The sequence below is a fragment of the Thunnus thynnus genome, chromosome 13 (assembly GCF_963924715.1).
Source record: "Thunnus thynnus chromosome 13, fThuThy2.1, whole genome shotgun sequence".
In the NCBI taxonomy this organism is placed as follows: domain Eukaryota; kingdom Metazoa; phylum Chordata; class Actinopteri; order Scombriformes; family Scombridae; genus Thunnus; species Thunnus thynnus.
Genome location: NC_089529.1, coordinates 6,796,901 through 6,816,197, shown reverse-complemented (window position 1 = coordinate 6,816,197; position 19,297 = coordinate 6,796,901). Strand labels below are relative to the sequence as shown.

The following is a 19,297-nucleotide window of genomic DNA, read 5'->3' as shown; positions in this document are numbered from 1 at the left end:
ACATTACTGCAAAGCTGCTGAAATGAAAGAAAAACAAATCGTACAAATAATTGAACAAACTAATATAAATAAATGTTATTTTAAAATTTGATTTAAAAACTCTCTCACACGCATGCGCGTGCGTCATCGATGAGCAACCCGAGGTTTCGTCATGCCAACAGAACCTTGATTCCTCACTTTGCACCTGAACTTGGACCCGAGTGGACCTATTGCAAAGCTTGGATACTGGAAAGTGAACTCTTGGAAAACTCTTCAACTCTAAAGCGGATCTTGTTGGAAAACAAAACTACTTGGATCTCTGAACAACTACTTGGACTTCTGAACTCTTGTGGACAACTGAACAAGTTGGAAATGGCCCTCGGAGGACCCCTCTCCACTGGTGACCACCTGCTGACCGGAGTCGCCCATGAGATGGACCGTGACCCGGCAGGTAAGACCAATTTAAAATTTATATTTTACTTATGATTTATTCATTATTTATCTCCAAGAAAGTTTTGAAACCAATCTTAGAGTAAAAATAACGTCACTTTTAGAGTTTAAAGGTGGACAGTTCATAGCATGTAATTGGGCCTATTGAAAAAAACACAGATTTGGTGAAAACAGACAGTTATTCGACGATTTCTCCGTGTAAAATGATTATTTATTGGATAGAACGAATGAAATATCCCGGGACAGGTGTGGAATGTGTAAACAATTAGTGTAGTGATTTGAAACACTGTTATTTTGGTTTCAATGCATCAAATTGTCCAAAACTTGCATTGAAATTATGGAAAAAAGATGGCGACTGGGCCAAATTTCGGAAAATGCCAAAATTATGTTCTTGTCTCGCACCATGGAGACGCTGGAACTCTGAGCTCCAGACGTCAGAACGTCAGGACGTACAGGTGTAAACAGACCTGGTCCGGTTATTCTAATGTGTAAATCTGAGCTGCTTGTTTTGATTGTTGAAGCTTAATTGGCCAAAAAAAAATATCCGGAACTGTTGCCGAATAATTAAAAAAAATAAAAATCATTTACGTTTCAAAGTTCATCACATTTTAAACTAATTTCAAGATATTCATCAACATGGAGGAGAAAAAGTGAAGCATGTCTGACTGTTTTTGGGTTCACAATCAGAACTGTTGCGTTCAATCATTATATAGTTTGTACTTGACATGTTGGTATTTTCATAACATTGAAACGCGATCTGTTTGTTCGTTTGTTGTTTTATTTTTCGAGGGAGAAGACAGAAACGTGCAGCTTTAAGGTTCTGCGTGTGCGCGTCCTGCGTCCAGGATGCCGCCGACTCCTGCACGTCCTGACGGTTTGTATCACATTATCACAGTTTTTCTTGTGATCCGTGTCTGGAACAGGACCCAGCCCCCTCTCTGTTTTCTCATTTACCCCGTTATCCAATTTCCCCTTTCATAAATTCTCGTCCAAAGAAAGGATTTGTATCCTGCAATAATAATCCAGATCAAAAAAAGAAAAGTGGATAGAGCCGGTGCGTTAAAGCGCAGGGCGCGCAGGGATCTCAAAGTCTCCTGATTTAGCAGTTTATGTGCGCCTTATAATTAAAAACATTTTAACTGTGAGCCCTACAGTGTTGCGGGCACATTATCACTATTATGAGTATATTTTATTTTTCTGCAAAGTTGCCAGTGCTCATAATTCAGAACGGTTTAAACCTTCATTTACTGGGCAGCTTAATATGTGACAACAATTTGATAATTTGTGATCAGCTCTTAATAAAATGATAATCACGTCAGTGGTACAAATTGACTTTTCATCATCAGACGTCAGCTAAATAAAATTCAATTCAGAGTTGATTTGAAATATGAAAACATGCAGCCCGACTTTCAGCGGCTTTTTACATCCAAAACATACATAACCACATGAGTTTTGATGATATTTCATAGTTATAGTTCTTATATGTTTATATTTTTTCTAATTTTAACTTTCATTGTTGGTTATTTAGTCCAAATATTTGATGTTATGTTTTATATATAGAAATGCTTTAGATTTGAAATCAAGTTCTCATGTGATGTGTCTCTTTTCCCATCAGGTGGCTCCTTTCAGCGTGTCGACTACCTTGTTGAGTGTCCTGCAGGAGACGGCGTCCCTGAAGTCATCAGGATCCTGGACCACGATGATGACAACAATCTCCCCATCTGCATCTCTTCTGACAAGAAGGAGGAGGGTGAGGTTGCGGTAAGTATTGTACGTACAGGTGGAGGTGAGGACGTTCCTCCGTTCTCTTCTGATGAAGAGAGTGACGAAGAGGAGGATGAAGACACCGAAGACAGTGAGGGCTGGTCTGACTCGTCAAGCGAGGATGCTGGATATGACAGTCTGTCCGAAGATGAAGAAGAATTAGAAGACAACCACATCAGATGTCGCTCTCCTCTCGTCCAGCAGCTCTCACCAGAGAACATTTGGCAGCGTTGGAGAGAAGCTTGTCCTCCTGTTCCTGCTGGTTCTCCTGTTCCTGCTGGTTCTCCTGTTCCTGCTGGTCCTCCTGTTCCTGCTGGTCCTCCTGTTCCTGCTGGTCCTCCTGTTCCTGTTGCTGCTCCTGTTGTTGTTCCTCAGCAGCTGACTGCCAGGCGTCCACCGGTACCTGTTCGGCACCGCAAGCCCCGAGGAGCTTCAGCATCCCAACGGCCTGAAGAGTCTACTCCTTCAACCCCCAGCCTCAGCTCGTCCATGAAGAGGAGCAGGGAGGACAGCCACTGGGAGAGGGTGACTGCTAAGCGGCCAAGGAGGAACTGTGAGGAGAGAACAGACAACTCAGCTCCCTCAACTTCAGACCACAGCTCTTCTACAAACAGCAGCTGGGACGAGAGCTACAGAGACTCACTACTTTTATTCTCCGGCCTCAGCTTGTACACGAAGAAGAGCAGGGGAGACAGTGACTCGGAGGAGGTGACTGCTAAGCGCCTGAAGAGGGACTGTGAGGAAAGACCTGACAACTCAGCTCCCCCAACGTCAGACCTCAGCTCCTCTCCAATCAGCAGCAGGGACGAGAGCTACGGATACGCAGAGCCCTCAACTTCAAGCGGCATCTCCGCATCTACAAACAGGCCATTCAGGGAGCGTCATTTTGGGATCCCGTTGTGGGCTTATGACAGCGACTCAGACTAGGACTGCCAGCCTTGTACACTGCAGGAAGCAGGTTCAGAAAACTGTAAATACTTTGCATCTGGCAGAGCTGCCGATGCCCAGCCTTTGCGTCTGACGGGGCTGATGAAGCCCTGAGTAGCGTCTTGCACCGGGGTCTTTTTGTATATAACTAGTAGCTGGATTGTCCCTCTTTAACCTTGAGGACTGGCCTTTGCGTCTTGTGGGGCTGGTGAGGCCCTGAGTAGCGTCTTGCACCGGGGTCTTTTTGTACATAACTGGTAGCTGGATTGTCCTACTTTAACATTGAGGACTGGCCTTTGCGTCTTGCGGGGCTGGTGAAGCCCTGAGTAGTGTCTTGCACCGGGGTCTTTTTGTACATAACTGGTCACTGGATTGTCCTACTTTAACATTGAGGACTGGCCTTTGCGTCTTGCGGGGCTGGTGAAGCCCTGAGTAGCGTCTTGCACCGGGGTCTTTTTGTACATAACTGGTCACTGGATTGTCCCTCTTTAATCTTGAGGACTGGCCTTTGCGTCTTGCGGGGCTGGTGAAGCCCTGAGTAGCTTCTTGCACCGGGGTCTTTTTGTACATAACTGGTAGCTGGATTGTCCTACTTTAATCTTGAGGACTGGCCTTTGCGTCTTGCGGGGCTGGTGAGGCCCTGAGTAGTGTCTTGCACCGGGGTCTTTTTGTATATAACTGGTAGCTGGATTGTCCCTCTTTAACCTTGAGGACTGGCCTTTGCGTCTTGCGGGGCTGGTGAGGCCCTGAGTAGCGTCTTGCACCGGGGTCTTTTTGTATATAACTGGTAGCTGGATTGTCCCTCTTTAACCTTGAGGACTGGCCTTTGCGTCTTGCGGGGCTGGTGAGGCCCTGAGTAGCGTCTTGCACCGGGGTCTTTTTGTATATAACTGGTAGCTGGATTGTCCCTCTTTAACCTTGAGGACTGGCCTTTGCGTCTTGCGGGGCTGGTGAAGCCCTGAGTAGCGTCTTGCACCGGGGTCTTTTTGTACATAACTGGTAGCTGGATTGTCCTTCTTTAACATTGAGGACTGGCCTTTGCGTCTGGCGGGGCTGGAAACACCATCTTGCACCAGGACTTTTTTAATCCATTGATATGATTTACCTTTTTAATAATAATTTCCTTTAATAATAATTAATAGGACACTTAAATGCATACACACACTGATGGCAGCGAGCGACCATGCAAGACACTGACATAACCATCTGGTTCAGTGTCTTGCTCAAGGACACATCCACATGTAGACATCAAACCATCAACTCTGCAGTTAGTTGAAGACCACTCAAACTCCTGAGCCACAGCTGCCCACACTTAACTATTCATCTGGTCCTGCAGGGAAACACTTTCAAGCTCCTTCATGTTGAATGGATACGAGCTACATCTGAGGTATCTCAGTCATGAAATACTTCAACGCCTCCCTGTGAAGGAATTCTAAGCACCTCTAACCAGGACCAGACCCTGTGGCAGACCCACTGGAGGGATTACTTACAGTATCCCATCTAGTCTGGCTATGTTAGCCTGGGGTTTACTGGTTTGATGCAGATAGAGGGAGCCAGGGACCAAAGAAAACGACCCTGTAATTAATGGAGGAACGCTTTAGCACACAAGCTATTGTCCAGGATATAATGTGGAAGAAAAGTTAAGTATGAACATCTGACTTGCAAAGAATGTTAACTACTGTAGGCTCTGTAAACAATTACAATATGGCTGTTTCATATCACTTATTTAATAATTCAAAGATCATTTATTACTTTTCTTACTCTGTTTTTTTCATACTGAGCTTTAGGTGTCTACATCAGAGGTAAGTTAATAATTAATGACAATAATAACAACATTAAAATTCCTGCAAGTTTTAATATCACTTAATGATAATCCAAAGATTATTTCTTTCACTCACTTTGCTGCAGTTTGATGTGTTTTGTAAGGTATAGGTGGCTGTGTAATAATAGTGATAGTGATTATTTATCTTACTCACTCTTGTATTTTGATTCTTTTTTTCAGAAGACCCAGTGAGTTCAACAGTCGAGAGGATGAGGAGGACCGTCCCAACCCGACCTGCACAGAGGAAGTTGTCACTATTTGCTTCTTCTGTGCTGGTGGGTTTGGGAAGCTCCTCACACACACACAGATGTTTTTCTCCAGCTGTGGATGGTCACACCAGAAGAAGCTAAGTTAAAACTTAATGACAACATTAACAAACATGTTCTGCACGTTTTAAATTCACTTTTATTTATTTACATATTTGTTTTTGGCTAGTTTTCTAGAAATATTTGACAAAAAGTTGATATTAAGGTTCAGAACACCCCATCAATCTTTTTTATTGAGGCTTCAGATCTCTCTCACTTAAACTTGGACAGAGTAACCGAAGAATTTAGGAGGACCCTAGTGTTAAAAAAGACAGTGAATATGGCCCTCTTTCAATTACTCACTGCAGCAATACTGCATGAATGACACGAGATGGCGCTAGACACCAGTACATCAAACTCAACATTGCTCAGAAAAATCACTTCCATGATTATGTGTCAAATAGCGCCTCCAGCATCCCCAAATATCCTTCAAGCTCACAGTGGACGTGAACGGATGAACCTGCTAGAGGGCCCTGGGTCATTTAGCTGCGGACTCCCTGTTTGTGGTAATTTGGTTGTATTCAGGAATATGCACCACATAGGCTTACATTTGCACAAGTAGAGAAGACAACTAATAATGCAACCTACCAACTTTAAGGCCCTTGACAGTTTAGCTGATAATGTGCTTTAGTGGTGTAAAACTGACACACAATGAACATGAGGCCTCAGGGACCACTGGGGGTCTGGAGCACATGGGCAGTTGCCTGTTTTGCCTGGTGGTTAGTCCAGCTCTGACTGTGGATGCTGAGTTTCAAAAGTGACCTGGGAGAATATTTTGGGATTTGGGGAGAAGAAAGTAGACACTCTATAACTACGTAAAACTATCCACCACATAAGCTTGGTAGTGAGTAGTAATAGTAATAGTAATATGTGTGTAACTCACAGTTTATGTCCACCAGTTTATCAGCACAGTTCAGGTTTAGCTGCAGATTGTATTATAAAACAACATTAGGAAACATGTATTATTTACAAAATTAGCCAAGATTTTTTTTACTTTCTTTGTCTTCCTAGCATTGTTGTCAGTTTTTTGGTGGTCAGGCATAGCTGAATCATGAGGGAAATGCTGGGACGATACATTGCAAGTGTGTGTGCAGAGAGTGGTGTGCCATGATTGAGAGTGATGGTTATCAACCCATCTGTGTAAAACGTTCAGAACTTTGTTGCCTACTTTTTTGCGATTTTAAGAATGTGATTATAATCCTGACACGTAAAAGTCCTATCGCAGATTTTTTCTTCAGTCTGAAATGAAACTAATGCAACTTTTGATAGAAAAAGGTAAATGCATCAACATTTTCAAAGGAAATATTTCTTAAAACTTTTCCACTACGAAGGTTTTCTTTTGTTGCGTTGGACAAGTGAGGTTCTGTTCAATTGTTTCATGTTAATAATATAAATAAATAAATATAAGTTTTGAACTGGATGTGTCCAGTTGTAGTTTCAATGAATGGACTGATACAAGCCTCAGTCCAATTTTGGTTTGCAATGCATGGGACAGTAGCTCATTCCCTATCCAGGTATGTTTCTGATCCCTGATTGCCACAAGTTGATGTATGCTTTCTTTTCCCACATAACATTTTAATCTCAGAGGGAGTGACTCTTGCAGAGAAATTCAGTGTACTCTCTCTGTTCTGTTTTGTTTTGTTTTGTTTTTCCTGATTTACTGTGTGTCTGCCATTTCTGTAACCCTATGACCTCCTGGTTCCCCCTCCAGAAAGCTTCGTTCTGATTCATTCTTTGGGAGAGTGCTTTTCTCATTAAATCAAAATATTTGTGTGACATACTGAAGTCAGAAAACTTTATCCCCAAGACACCAAGATAATCAAACCAACTGAATTTAATGTCGGAACTTTGGGGAGTTGAAAGTAATGCTGTCTGGCACCAAAGAAGTCAAGTCAAATTTACTGAGCATTTAAAGCACCAACAAAGCAGGTTCATCATAAAGTGCTTCACAGACTCATCCAAACAATCCATCGCACTGCCATCTGCCTGAAATTAATGTAAGGTTAATGGTGAGTTCAGTATTAATTTCCTGTGTGAAGTCTGTCCCAAGTCATTTTCCCACCGGTTAATTTGGGATGTTTTAAAATAAAAAGTACTTTAAATCTTTAAAGCTGCCATACTTTGGTTCCCAACCCATGTCAGTGATGTCTTGTTCAACATACCTATCCATGGTTACATAGTCCTGTGGCACAAAAGCAAGTGCAATCAGGCCAGAATGGTTTCCAAAAAGCATTCATGCTTATGACCACAATCTGGTATGAGACTTGTCCTACGCTCTTAAAGAGACATTAGACTACCAAGTATGTTTTCAAGGGCATCCATGCAAATGTATTTGTGAAGCTCTAATGACACCAGTTGGTCTCAACATGCTTCACAGAACAACAAATGACTTGAGTAGGCGTCCACAGCCTGTTCAGATCACTGTTGTTGATTCATGAGGAGGACACAGGAAGCTGCTTCCTTCCACCTGCAGGACACTCATGTAACTTTGCAGCTATACTGGTTTTGACCTCTTCCCAAAGTGGACTTATCTCAAACAACTCAGATGTGATCTTAGGTTGTATGAGTGAAAACACATCTCTACCTCACTCTGAACCCCATCCTCCTATGATCTTAAAGAAAAATTAAAAATCAAGTGTCGAGCATTTCAGTGTATCTCAGATTTTTGCTTTTTGTGTTTGTTTTTTCATGTGTTACCATCTTTAAAGCCTTCTTGAGATAGAAACATGTAGCTAAAACTACACATGCAATGTTCAGAGGAGCTGTGGATTACAAAAAAGTCATAACCTTGACTGAAAAAAAGGAACTGGCAGAGGTCACAATGAGGCAACAAGGATTCAGCTTTTGGCAAACATGTTAAACAGTCTGACTGATTTGTTGTCTTAACATCTTCTCCCTTTCAGCCCGTAGCATTCCCGTTGTGGTCACGTGCATTTCACTAGGCTGCTTGTGACTGTGGGACTGACATCAACATATATTGATGTTTATTGTTTGTTGCCTTTGTTACTGTAAATCGCACTAATTGGAAGATACCATAGCAGCATTTAAGTGTGTTTGTGCCTTATGCAGAATGTGGTACAGTTGGGAAACAAATGCAAAATCTGTTCAAGAAGTCCTGATTGTACAAAGAAAGTTAGAGAAAACACTATATCTCAAAGACAAGCTCTTTAGTCGTGATCTTTCTGATACTCAGAATACAAGTTATTTTAGGTTCTGCTGTAGCAGATGACACATGAATGTTGTTGGTGAATCACATTTCACTGTCTACCCTTGTCATATTTAAGCACTAGTTATTTTAATAGCTGACCTGCTGTTAAACTTGTTCTTACTTCTTTTTTTATGAATAAATTTATTAGTCGGCAGAAAATAAAAAGCAGTCTGCAGCAAACAGTTTTGAAAGGGCGTTCGTTCATGCATTATTGATAAATAAGCAAGGGGGAGTGAGAAATATAGAGGGCAAGAAAGAAAGAATAAAGGGGGACACAATTCCCCAAAGCTGGAGTTTTTTTTGTTTTTTTTTGTTAATATGCTTTTCACAGTCCCGCTGTGCCCTTGTCACATCAGTACTGAAAGGAAATATAGTCATGTTCAGCTGTGAAGAGAAGTAACAGCCTCAGCTCTGACTTGCTCAAACTGGTCAGTTAAATAAGTCAAAGTTGGTTTGTTAAACAGTTAAAAAACGCAGCGTACAGATATGGAGACAGAACAAGATTAGTTGCTGACTTTAAAGTGCAAAGTACAGCAGTGCAAAAAGCAACCAGAACTGTACATCCTATCAATAATAATAGGATTTCTTAAAATCCTTATCTCAATCAGTCTTTTATGCAGACGTAGTTAATAATCAGACCTCTGATTAGATATGAGCTAAGTTTCTTCAGTGGCTGCCTTGATTCTGTTTTTTTAATGAACTGTCGTGAACATGGTTATGTACTTTAACAATAATTCAGCTGGTGGAGAATTATTTATTGGCCGGTGTGAACCTCAGACATTCAAACAGTCATGATAACCATCTATCAAACAGTGGACTGCTGAATAGAGCAATGTGTCACTCTGTCTGTTTGAGAAAACTTTAACACTATCATCACCTGCTGTTGGGGGCCAAATACTCCAATACTTGTGCTGTTTTTTTAGAATTGCATAATAACAACCAATAGATTTTTAATAGAAACAGACTGCTAATTAACTGGTTCCAGTCTAGTGCGGATGTACTTGTGTATTTCCTATAGTGCTCTCTACATCCTGTCTCCTTTCATTGTGAAGACTGTCCACTCTGCTTGGATAAACATTTACTGTTTGATGGCAAATCTGATAAGAACCCTGAATTTATATAGCTTTACTCCTGAATGCTCCAGGCCATAATCCCAGCCAACATGCTTCTCAATATCTTATTTAACCCAATGAAAGGCAGCATGCTCTTCATATTAATCATCATGTTTTGGGATTTCAGAAAACAAAGGGCAAATGATAGAGGAGGAAATATTTTGATAAGGTGTTTGAGGTGCAACGTGCCACTATATGTCTTACTGGAAAATGTAAGAGCAGGAGGAAGGGGAGCTGTCCCCAGTGAACATTTGTTCCAAGGTGAAAGCGGCCGTTGAGTCACCTTGTTGTGTGCTTTCTTCCTTAGTCAACATCCTCTGACCAGGCAGCACAGTCCTCAATTCAAAGCAGACTCATTGTGTTGCAACTAATGACATATTGGCAGCAACTCCTGATTACTGTAACACCAGTGATTAATGCAATAAAAAGCATAATAAAACCTAATGATAGAATAAAGTTCTCATTATGTTGTAACATATTGAGTGTGTAAATGTGTTGCAAAAATACATTAAGACTGCAGGAAGCACTTGGAATTCAGTCAAGTTAGGTGTAATAGTCTTTCATCTCACCTTCTAGCAGCTGAAACTAAAAAGGTTTTTGTGGTGAGTTTTGATAGGAACCTGCAGAAGAGATGAATTTAGCATCTTATAACATTACACATTTAAGTTGTAGTGTAGTAGTGTCATTTTCAGCATGAATAGTAAATTGCTAGATGCTGCTTTGGCACATGATAGATCATTTCATTGTGTATTTTTAAAAATTACACTATGCACTGTTGTCTCTTTCCATAGATATGAGTGTGGGGCAGAGGGAGGAAGCCCAAATAAGGGTGTAGCTGCACTGAGGGTCCAGGGACGTTCAGTCAGATAGCAGTAGTGGCAGATTGGCTGTGTGGGCGCACGCATGACAGAGTAGGAAATCATATCTTGAATCCCGCTGCGCCTCCCTCTGTGCCAAGGATTTACACTGCCAAAGCCCCGGCTGTGATCAGGAGCCTGCAGAACCTCCACCACCTCAGCACAGATCTGCTCCCTCCTCCACGTTTTATTAACGGCCACTTTCCTGCAGTAATGTTGAGTTTGAGGAGGTGAGACGCTGGCTATTTCTGTAGGGTTATTACACAGCTCGGCCCTCAAGGAGCAAAACAGGTTTCCAGCTTGATGAGAGTTGCAATCTGTCGTAGAGTGTCAGATCTGGCAGTAAAATCAGAACCCAGGATTTATACGCTGTAATTGCTCTATTGTGAATGACTAAAAATAAAATCCCTCCCTTCCCTGCACATGACATAACAGCAGACTGGTGCAGGCTGTTCCCAGTGGACACAGTAACACAGATGTATGATAGCAGGGTTTGACACCGTAGCGTTGTGTGAGATGTGTGAGCCGCAGCTGCACAGGCACAGAGAGACCCGCTCGATCGATTTTAATTCCAATTCGCCATCTTCTCCCTGTCCAAACAGGGTGAGGAAGATATACTGCATGATGGCATGATGGCCCTGAAACAGCTTCATTCTTACAAGAGAGCAGTTATGGATGACAGCTTTTTCAATGTCTCAGCGTAACTCCAGGCAAAGTGCATCAATACCCTATTCTCTTGCAATCTTGTTTTCACAGCTACCTGTATAGGTGAGGAACAAAGCCAGCTAAAGATTAACTGTTTCACTGCAACATGTTAATGGCCATCACAGGTCATGCAACCAGGGCTGTGGAAGGAAATATCTGTCATGGGAGCAGGGTAGAGCAAAGGTCAGCGACCTTTCCTGTGGATTTGGATGCGTCATCGTTTTTAGTGACAGGAAGCAGGTGTACTACTATTCGCTGCTCACATTTTTGTTCTGCACTTGGTTGATTAATAATTCATCAAATGACTACATGAGGAATTGTTTGTTTTTATAAACAATGCATCATATATATTTTAAAGAAGTGTAAGAATGCTACCATGCTGGTGATTACATGAGCAGAACTGTTTTGTTCTCAAATGTAACACACTGCTTGAAATGGATTCAGTTTTTTCTGCTCTCATGAGCGGAGCTACTGGAAACATGGTTTGTTTTGTGGCAATAATGGTGGTTTTGGCAGAAAAACATAAACCAAGCCTCAGTTTTTACATTCAGACACCCTGAGGCTAGAACGACCCCATCTTCGTCCTTGCTGCGCCAGAGTGACAATGGTGCATGAGAGAGAGGGAGATTGAAGCCAGAGGGAAAAGAGGGAGAGAAGGGGAGAAAGAGCGAGAGAAAAGACAGGAAACAGGCATTCCTCGTGTCTTCTCCCAACTGTTCTCATGTGGAAATCTGAGTGTTGAATAATTCATTGCCCGTGGGAGGTGAAAAATGAATATGTGCAAGTGATTAAAGGATGAATGCTGATGAGGTTGATGAGCGGGAGAGAGAGGAGGGCTTCCCCCGCTGAGTGATTTCTCACCTGCTCCACCAACAGAAAAAAAAAAAAGAAGGAACAAATGAAAAATGCTCCAGCAGAGGAGCTAAAATTGCACACATGCATTTTCATTGAGTTCAAAGTGTTCAACCTGCGCTGTGAGATGGAAGCTGCTGCTGGCAAACACAACATACTGAATATCCACGTGCTCTCTGAATGTCACAAAACTGTGTAAATGGAGTGAAAAGGAGAATCCATGTTTAAAGATGGTGAATAATACATCACTGCGGCATCACGCAGAGCTGTGTCTGCATGCTGGGGTTTCCTATACAGGGGAGGGTGGGGAGAGGGTTTATCTCCCTCTCTCACACTCTGTCAGAATGTGTGTGTGTGCGCATGTAAATGAGTTATGTGTGTGCATGCAGGTGCACGCATGTCTGTGCTGACACATCTGAGCCCATGCATGCATGTGTGGTTGTTTTTGCATAACATGGGTCATTGGGCTTCCAGTGTTAAAAGTAACTCCACGCATCTGCCCACGCAACACCCGCTGCTACGCACAACTATTCTAAATATACACCTCACATGTATGTGAAGAAGCAACATACCCGCAGGCAAGACAAAGGAGCAAGCTGCAGTTTTATTTATTAAAGGGGGGATGTGCATGTGTGGTGGAAGCTATAAGCTGGCAGTTTCATTGAAGCTGTCGCAAAACACCAGGGAGCAGCTCAGCATGTGAGGAGCAGAGGCTGGTGTGTGAAGACTTTCTTTTGCTGCATGTGAATGTGTACAACAGTGTGTGTTGTGACAAAACAGACGGTGTGTGGCGATATAGTGAATTAATCTGCGCTTATGTAACGCAGCGCTGAGGGTTTCCCTTTTTGATGACTTACACCGAGCAGCTGGGTTTCCATTCAGCGGGTGTTGCAGGAATTATTCAAACTGACAACACATATAATGAAGAAATACGTAGGTGTAAATGCTTCCACACCTGCATTAAAGGTCATCATACTGTGTGGAATAACTGCAGTTTGCGTAAAAGGGTTTACTGAATAAAATGAAGACTCACCATACTGGACTCTGTGTGGCCCAAAACACCACCTCCTTTAATCTAATTAAAGAAAAGTAGAGGCTGTATGGTTCAAATGCTGATTGGGAAGTTTTTAGTAATTTGCTTTTTGTTTTTTGAGAGCTGGAGTTGGAATAATTCCCCCAACAACTTGTTTAAAGGAGTGGGGTTTAGAAAATTCTGTAATTTAGAATTAAATTCCTAAAACAAATTAGAATACTTAAGTACAGTACAGTTAAATCCATCCATTAAATTATAACAAATTAAATAAGGCTTTAAAATGTATAATAGAAACTATATGAAATGATCCACATATTTTAAAGGCAAATAAATAGTGCAATACACAATACATTGTTTTTCAAATGTTAATCAAAAGCTTTTTTCTTTGTATTTTGATTAAGTTATGATTTGTATTGTGCCTGGGGTTTTCTTATGTGTGAGGAGGTCTGGTTGTGGAAAAACATCACTAATAATAAATGACAAGATGATTTGACTCGTTTCTGCCATCTTGAATGTTTCAATATGTTGCCAATAAAGCTTGTTTCATCCCATAGAAAAAATTAAACGGCCTGTTGCTAATTTGAATTATTTTATTCAGTTCAGTTTGTAGATTCATAGTTACTGACATTTTTTCAAAGCTAAGTAATCTCTTCATTGCTCAAATTCACGTAAAGCTATAATATGTAACTATTCCGCATTAAAACGTATGAAAACAACTAGACCTATGTTATATATTTTGTTGAGTTGTGTACTTACATTATCCCAAATGTTTCCAACAATTTTCAAACCCAGAGAAATCTGTAATTTTAATCAAGGTAACAGACTGTTTCATTTGGTCACCTGTCAATGGCGTCATACCCCCTCTACCAAAGAGTATACGCACACAAGATGCATGCGTTGGCGTTGTGTTTGTCTGCTACAATTGCATCTACCAAAAATTATACACCTACAAGATAGGTATGATAAACTTTTTAGATCTTGGTTGTTTTTAACTATATCTTTTAACTAGATGACGGATTTTAGTCATCGGACATCTGGATCTTAACTTATCAGAGAAACAAACTGAGCAAACGTTAGCAGCAGCTTGGCTAGCAGCCCTTGTCGAAAGTCTGGTGCTAGCCGAACATCGTTGGAGAAACATTGATTTTTTACGTGAAACAGCTTTATTCAGTATTTTTACGGTTTGAATCCCCGTATATGTTTGTTTTTGGAGAGGAGGAAACCTGTTGAACGTCTGGATCTTAAGTTATCAGAGAAAAAAGCTGAGCAAACGTTAGCAACAGCTCAGCTAACAGCCCCTACCGGAAGTCCTGTGCCAGCTGAACAGCATCAGAGAAACACTGAATCCTTACATGAGACTGTTTTATTCAGTGTTTTTACCTGTTTTAATCACCGGATCCGTTTGTTCCGGAGAGGAGGAGACCTCTGTGAATAATTTGGCTCCCGGTAAAAACATCCCGAACGATGAACAGCTGGTTGTTCAACAATGAAGACAACAACTCTCATGATCCTTCACTACTTCACACGATCATCACACTCTTTTGTTATTGTTTTGATTGAGAGACTTCTAGTGGCAGAAATTACATATTGTGTGTTTAAGTACATAAAACATTAAGTAAATGCATCACTGTTCAGTCCACCATGTTGTTCTGTGCTGATTCTGTCAGGTCAGAAAGTTCAGTCTGTTGCTGGCTCTTGTTCAGTCCAGTACAAAACTATACATATACAGCCCTGTGTATAAGTTTAATAGATCAGAAGCCCCTTATTTGCAAAAGTAATCAAATTATGATTGTTTTGCTTTTACTTAACAAGAAAGTTACGTATCATCTGTGAATCATGGCTGAGCTAAAACACTGTGCTTCTCAATCACCAGTGAGGAGCTCCGCTGCTGAAAGCTTCTGTTTCAGTCACAGTTGTGATTCAGTAATGATCAGTTCAGTTTAAAGATTTGTTGTTTAAGATTTGTTTGTACATGTATTGAACACCTCTAGTTAAATCTCCCATGCTTTAACAAGACATTAAGCAGTTTTTTGGCCACTTGCTGACCATCATACACATTATAGAGTTGTTAAGGCTAACTGCTAGTAAACAGTTGCCTACTTACACATCCAGCAGACATGAGGCAACATAGCATTTTATTTGGAGCCCTGTTTCTGGACACCTCATGAATATAAATCCAATGTTCACTCTCATATTAACTCTGTTTTGTTTTCCACCAACTCCTGAGAAAATGTGGGTATTTAATTGCTAAATGTCCCAGTTTGTTCACCAGCTAGTTGCTAAGTTAACTTCCTCTGTCTCCTGTTTGGTACTAGGGAGATTGTGGCCGGAAACGACTGCCGGCTGCTGCTGCTGTCAATGTCATTAGCAACACTTGTGCTTTTCCTATTATGACAAGTGACGATGTCTGTTATGATAGAGACCTATGAGTGCAGTGAGATGATCCAAAACTGTAAAGTTGCAGACTGTAAAACCAATACAATGGGTCATCTTTCCCATCACTATGAGCAAACTCTTTAACACCTATTGATTTGACCCATCGTTCATCAAATATTTTGATTGTAATGCAGCTTTAAAGCCACAGCTAAAACGTGTGGTATCTCTGTTGTTTTCCATTGTGAGCGCAGCCTGTTCAGAGTGGTTCACTCTTGAAGGAGCAGAGGTCCGTGCTCCTGGTGTGGGTCAGTGTTCTCCAGAGTGGACCAGCGTCCCGGGGTCTTCAGCTGAGAAAATAAACCAGTGTTCCCTCTGTCCTTGTCTTGAATCATCACAGCTGGCCGACACAGCTCTCACATTCCTTAACATGACCTGAGGAAAAAATACAACTGACAAATTACTGATATCTCTGGAAAGATTTTATGAGGGAATAGTGTGGTAGAATAGGGGAAAGGATAATGGACATGCTTATGAATAAGCACCATTATAGACAAAGCTCTGTGCCACGCATATATTTTCACACGCTGATCATAGTTGTGCCATTTGTCACATACTTCTATGCTCGTGACATAATTTGTTATTGGAGGAGTGGTAATCCGGAGGAGTTCTGATCAGTGTTTGGCTCCTACACACAATCAAACACTCAGCTTCCTCTTCCTGCTTCTGAGAAGCTTGAATAAGAGGCAGGCACTGCAGGAGTTCGCAGAGAGACAGACACAGAGGATGTCTGGGGGACCGTTTCTCATGATACCACACACACACACATACACACACAAACACAAACACACTCATTCCTTTGCTTGTAAAAAGTGCATGCCACAGACTTGAGGTCTCAGTATTCAGGAGCTCACGTGACAGCAGGTGTTGACTCTGAGCTGCAACAATCAGCTAAGTTAACAAGCTCCTCTGTTGGATCAGAGGACACATCTGTCTGCACGTTTACATGCTGAGAATGTCCAGCTGATTGTAACCTTTATGGACGAGGCTTCTTTAAGGTGAGCTTGTGCCCCCATGTTTGTTTTCCTAAAAAAATGAATTCTCTAAAAAATGTTACTCAGAAATATCTTTGCATTTGGGTTATTTGACAAAAAGAAACACAATTTAACGGTAGCTGATGTCAAACTAAAGCTTATTCACAAAAGGGTAAATGTTCTGTATTTTTAAATGATTCATAACTTAAATAGTAAGTGGTTTTTGCAACAATAATTAATCAGGATGTCTATATATTTATGTCTATATATTGTTGACTGATGTAGTTTTTTTTGTTTCTTTTGTGAAAATTGATACAGTTGTTTTTGGGGTAAAACCTTTTGTTAGTGCCACACATGTCCCTTTTGCACGTACATCTCCACAGCACAGAGGTTCTCTTCTTTTATCGCAGCTCACGCATATATTGTTCCTGGCATCAATGCAACCAACTATTTCCCAGCTATTTTCTTGCGACAGGAGACTTAATCAGCATTTAAGATCATATCAACATAGAGGGGTTGCTCTTCAGATGTTGGTGCCAGCACACTGCAGGGACACCAGTCTGCTCCAGCAAGCAGTGGGCCGAAGGTCTTTGCACAAGTGGTAAAAGTCATGTAGAGCCACATCTCACAGACTAACTCACTGACTACCTGTCTGGATTGACTCAGCAGCCTTATTCTCCCTCCCTATGAATGCTTGTGTGCTATGACGTGTTAAGCCTTGTTTCCCATTGTCCCAGGGTGGACAAGGTGTCTCTACCTTTTCCCCTCTGAGATTATCTGAGGCTGCGTCACACAAACTGTACCTCTGCAGTTTCCTGTGCTTTTCAGGCAGCCAGTCCTCACATAAGGTCTGTTGATGGAATATGGAGCACGTAGCCATGGATTCACTAAAACATTAGTTGTCTGAAAAACTCTGGGAAAGTCGTAAGGAGAGTTTGTCATTATGATTAAATTTAGGAAAGTGACTCCGCAGGAAAGAGGAGTGTGTGATGATGCACTCATTGTCCAGGTTTCCAACTCAGTGACACATCCTGACAGATATTTCTGTTTAATATATTAATAGTTAAAGTGATGTTTTTAGAAAATGCTTCTGAGCCAAGTCATTACCTCAAAAGCAGTCTATTCCATTAAATATTTTGGGGAAAAGTTTGGCAGGGGTTATACAATCCAGTAGACAGATGTCAGCAAAGAAAAATCTGAAACTTTGGAAGCGACAAAGGCAAACTGTCATGTTGTTCAACACACACAGACAAAAAGTGTTGGTGAAAGAAAACATTTGTAAAAAAAAAAAAAAAAAAAAAAAAAAAGTGTGTTGTGATGTGTGTTCCAGTCCAATATTGTCATATTTTTCTATTGATATTCAATGAGAATTCTCAACCTGTAGAGGAGATATTATAGCTGAAGTTAAAACATGAAACTCACAGGAATTACTATTACAAAGTTATTACCAGGCAGGGACAATATGCAGATTATATATTATATTACCAGTATTAGAACAAATCCAGCTCATAGATATAAAACACATATCTGGGTCAGATACTGTACTGATAAACTTTAATCAAAAATAACTTTATCTGATAAGACAGCATGTTGGTCACCGCATATCTTCACCTTGAAGACATGGAGGGAAATGTATACATGATGTTGGCAACAAACTAGGTCACTACATGTATAGAGAAGGACAGATTTTTTCATTCTTGATCCCTCTCCCTGACTCTATGTATGGGCTGTGTGGACTCAGACTTGCTTATGGATGTAGGATGTGGTCAGACCAACATGGGATTTAAGGTTGGAGGCCTGGTGAAGGTTACGATGGAATATGCTGTGGCAGCGGTGGGAAGAGGACAGTAATCATGAGAAAGTCGTGGCCTTGTGCACAGACCACCCACAATAAACAAACCAGGGTGAAACATCTGCAGCTGCCTTGCACTTAAAGAAATGTACATAACCATATTCTTAATTATGCTACACTGCCTGTCAGGTGTCAGTTTCCCATATATGAGATGACCTGATTGACTAATATGAAATCAGCAGATGATGTATTGTTTTCCTTATCTCCAGTTCTCTAACTCACCCACTTCCCCCTGACTGAAAACAAACAAGACTCTTGGTGTCTATCTCACATCCTCCCTCTTGGCTGGGAGTGTGTGATGTCACTGTCACTGTCCCTGACCCTGCGCCCATATAAAGACTCATCACCTATGTCATCCTGTGTTGGCTCGGGTCGTGACCCGGTGCCTCCTCACACAATGGGGCTGAGACCTGTGGGTTGGGGTCGACAGTTCAGGTCTGCTCCGTATGTCTGCAACAAAACAAACACCACAAGAATAAGATCATGTTTGGGTGACCACGAAAATGGTAAATGTCACCATGGTGTCAAACTCCATAACTGGACCAATCTGTAATGTTTTTCTTTAATGGTGTTGTGTATTCAGAAATCAATGCTTATGGTAAATAATTAATATTTTCTTAGCTGTTTCATAGATTCTTGTCAGTCATGGAGTGTTAAACATGTCAGTACTTTCTAATAAGACACAGATTGTAATGTTTATAATGTTAGTGGCTTAATTAATAGTTTTATTTAATTAGAACTAAAACTTTATTAATGCTTTATAGATCCATAATAAATCATTAATAGCAACAGTTTGGGATTTCCAGTTTGTGAGAAATCTGTCCTCCTCTATTTTTAATTTAGTTCCTTAATTAATCAGGAGAACTCCCTTGCAGAGCTGCAGGTCATCCGAACCAAAGCCATTCTTTATCACTTTTTAACATTTACAGCTGCAGTTTTAATGGCATATTAGAAAATGAGTAAGTCATTAATAAAAGGTCATTTCTCACTTGATAAGTCAGGCCTGCAGTTATGTATATTATTG

General features: G+C 41.1%; 1 protein-coding gene across 1 annotated transcript; it reads left to right on the top strand.

Moving 5' to 3' along the window:
• Nucleotides 1–178: 178 nt before the first annotated feature.
• On the top strand, nt 179–3,614 carry LOC137194994 (ESX-1 secretion-associated protein EspI-like). Its single transcript, XM_067607078.1, has 3 exons — nt 179–430; nt 1,219–1,303; nt 2,045–3,614. Exons 2-3 carry the CDS (start codon nt 1,276–1,278, stop codon nt 3,118–3,120), a joined length of 1,104 nt encoding a protein of 367 aa, XP_067463179.1. The 5' UTR covers nt 179–430; nt 1,219–1,275; the 3' UTR covers nt 3,121–3,614.
• The last annotated feature ends 15,683 nt before the right edge of the window (nt 3,615–19,297 follow it).

Coding starts and splice junctions, on each gene's coding strand:
- LOC137194994 (XM_067607078.1), top strand. CDS start 1,276: ATGCCGCCGACTCCTGCACGTCCTGACG. Junction 1,304..2,044: donor GACTCCTGCACGTCCTGACG/GTTTGTATCACA, acceptor TTTTCCCATCAG/GTGGCTCCTTTCAGCGTGTC.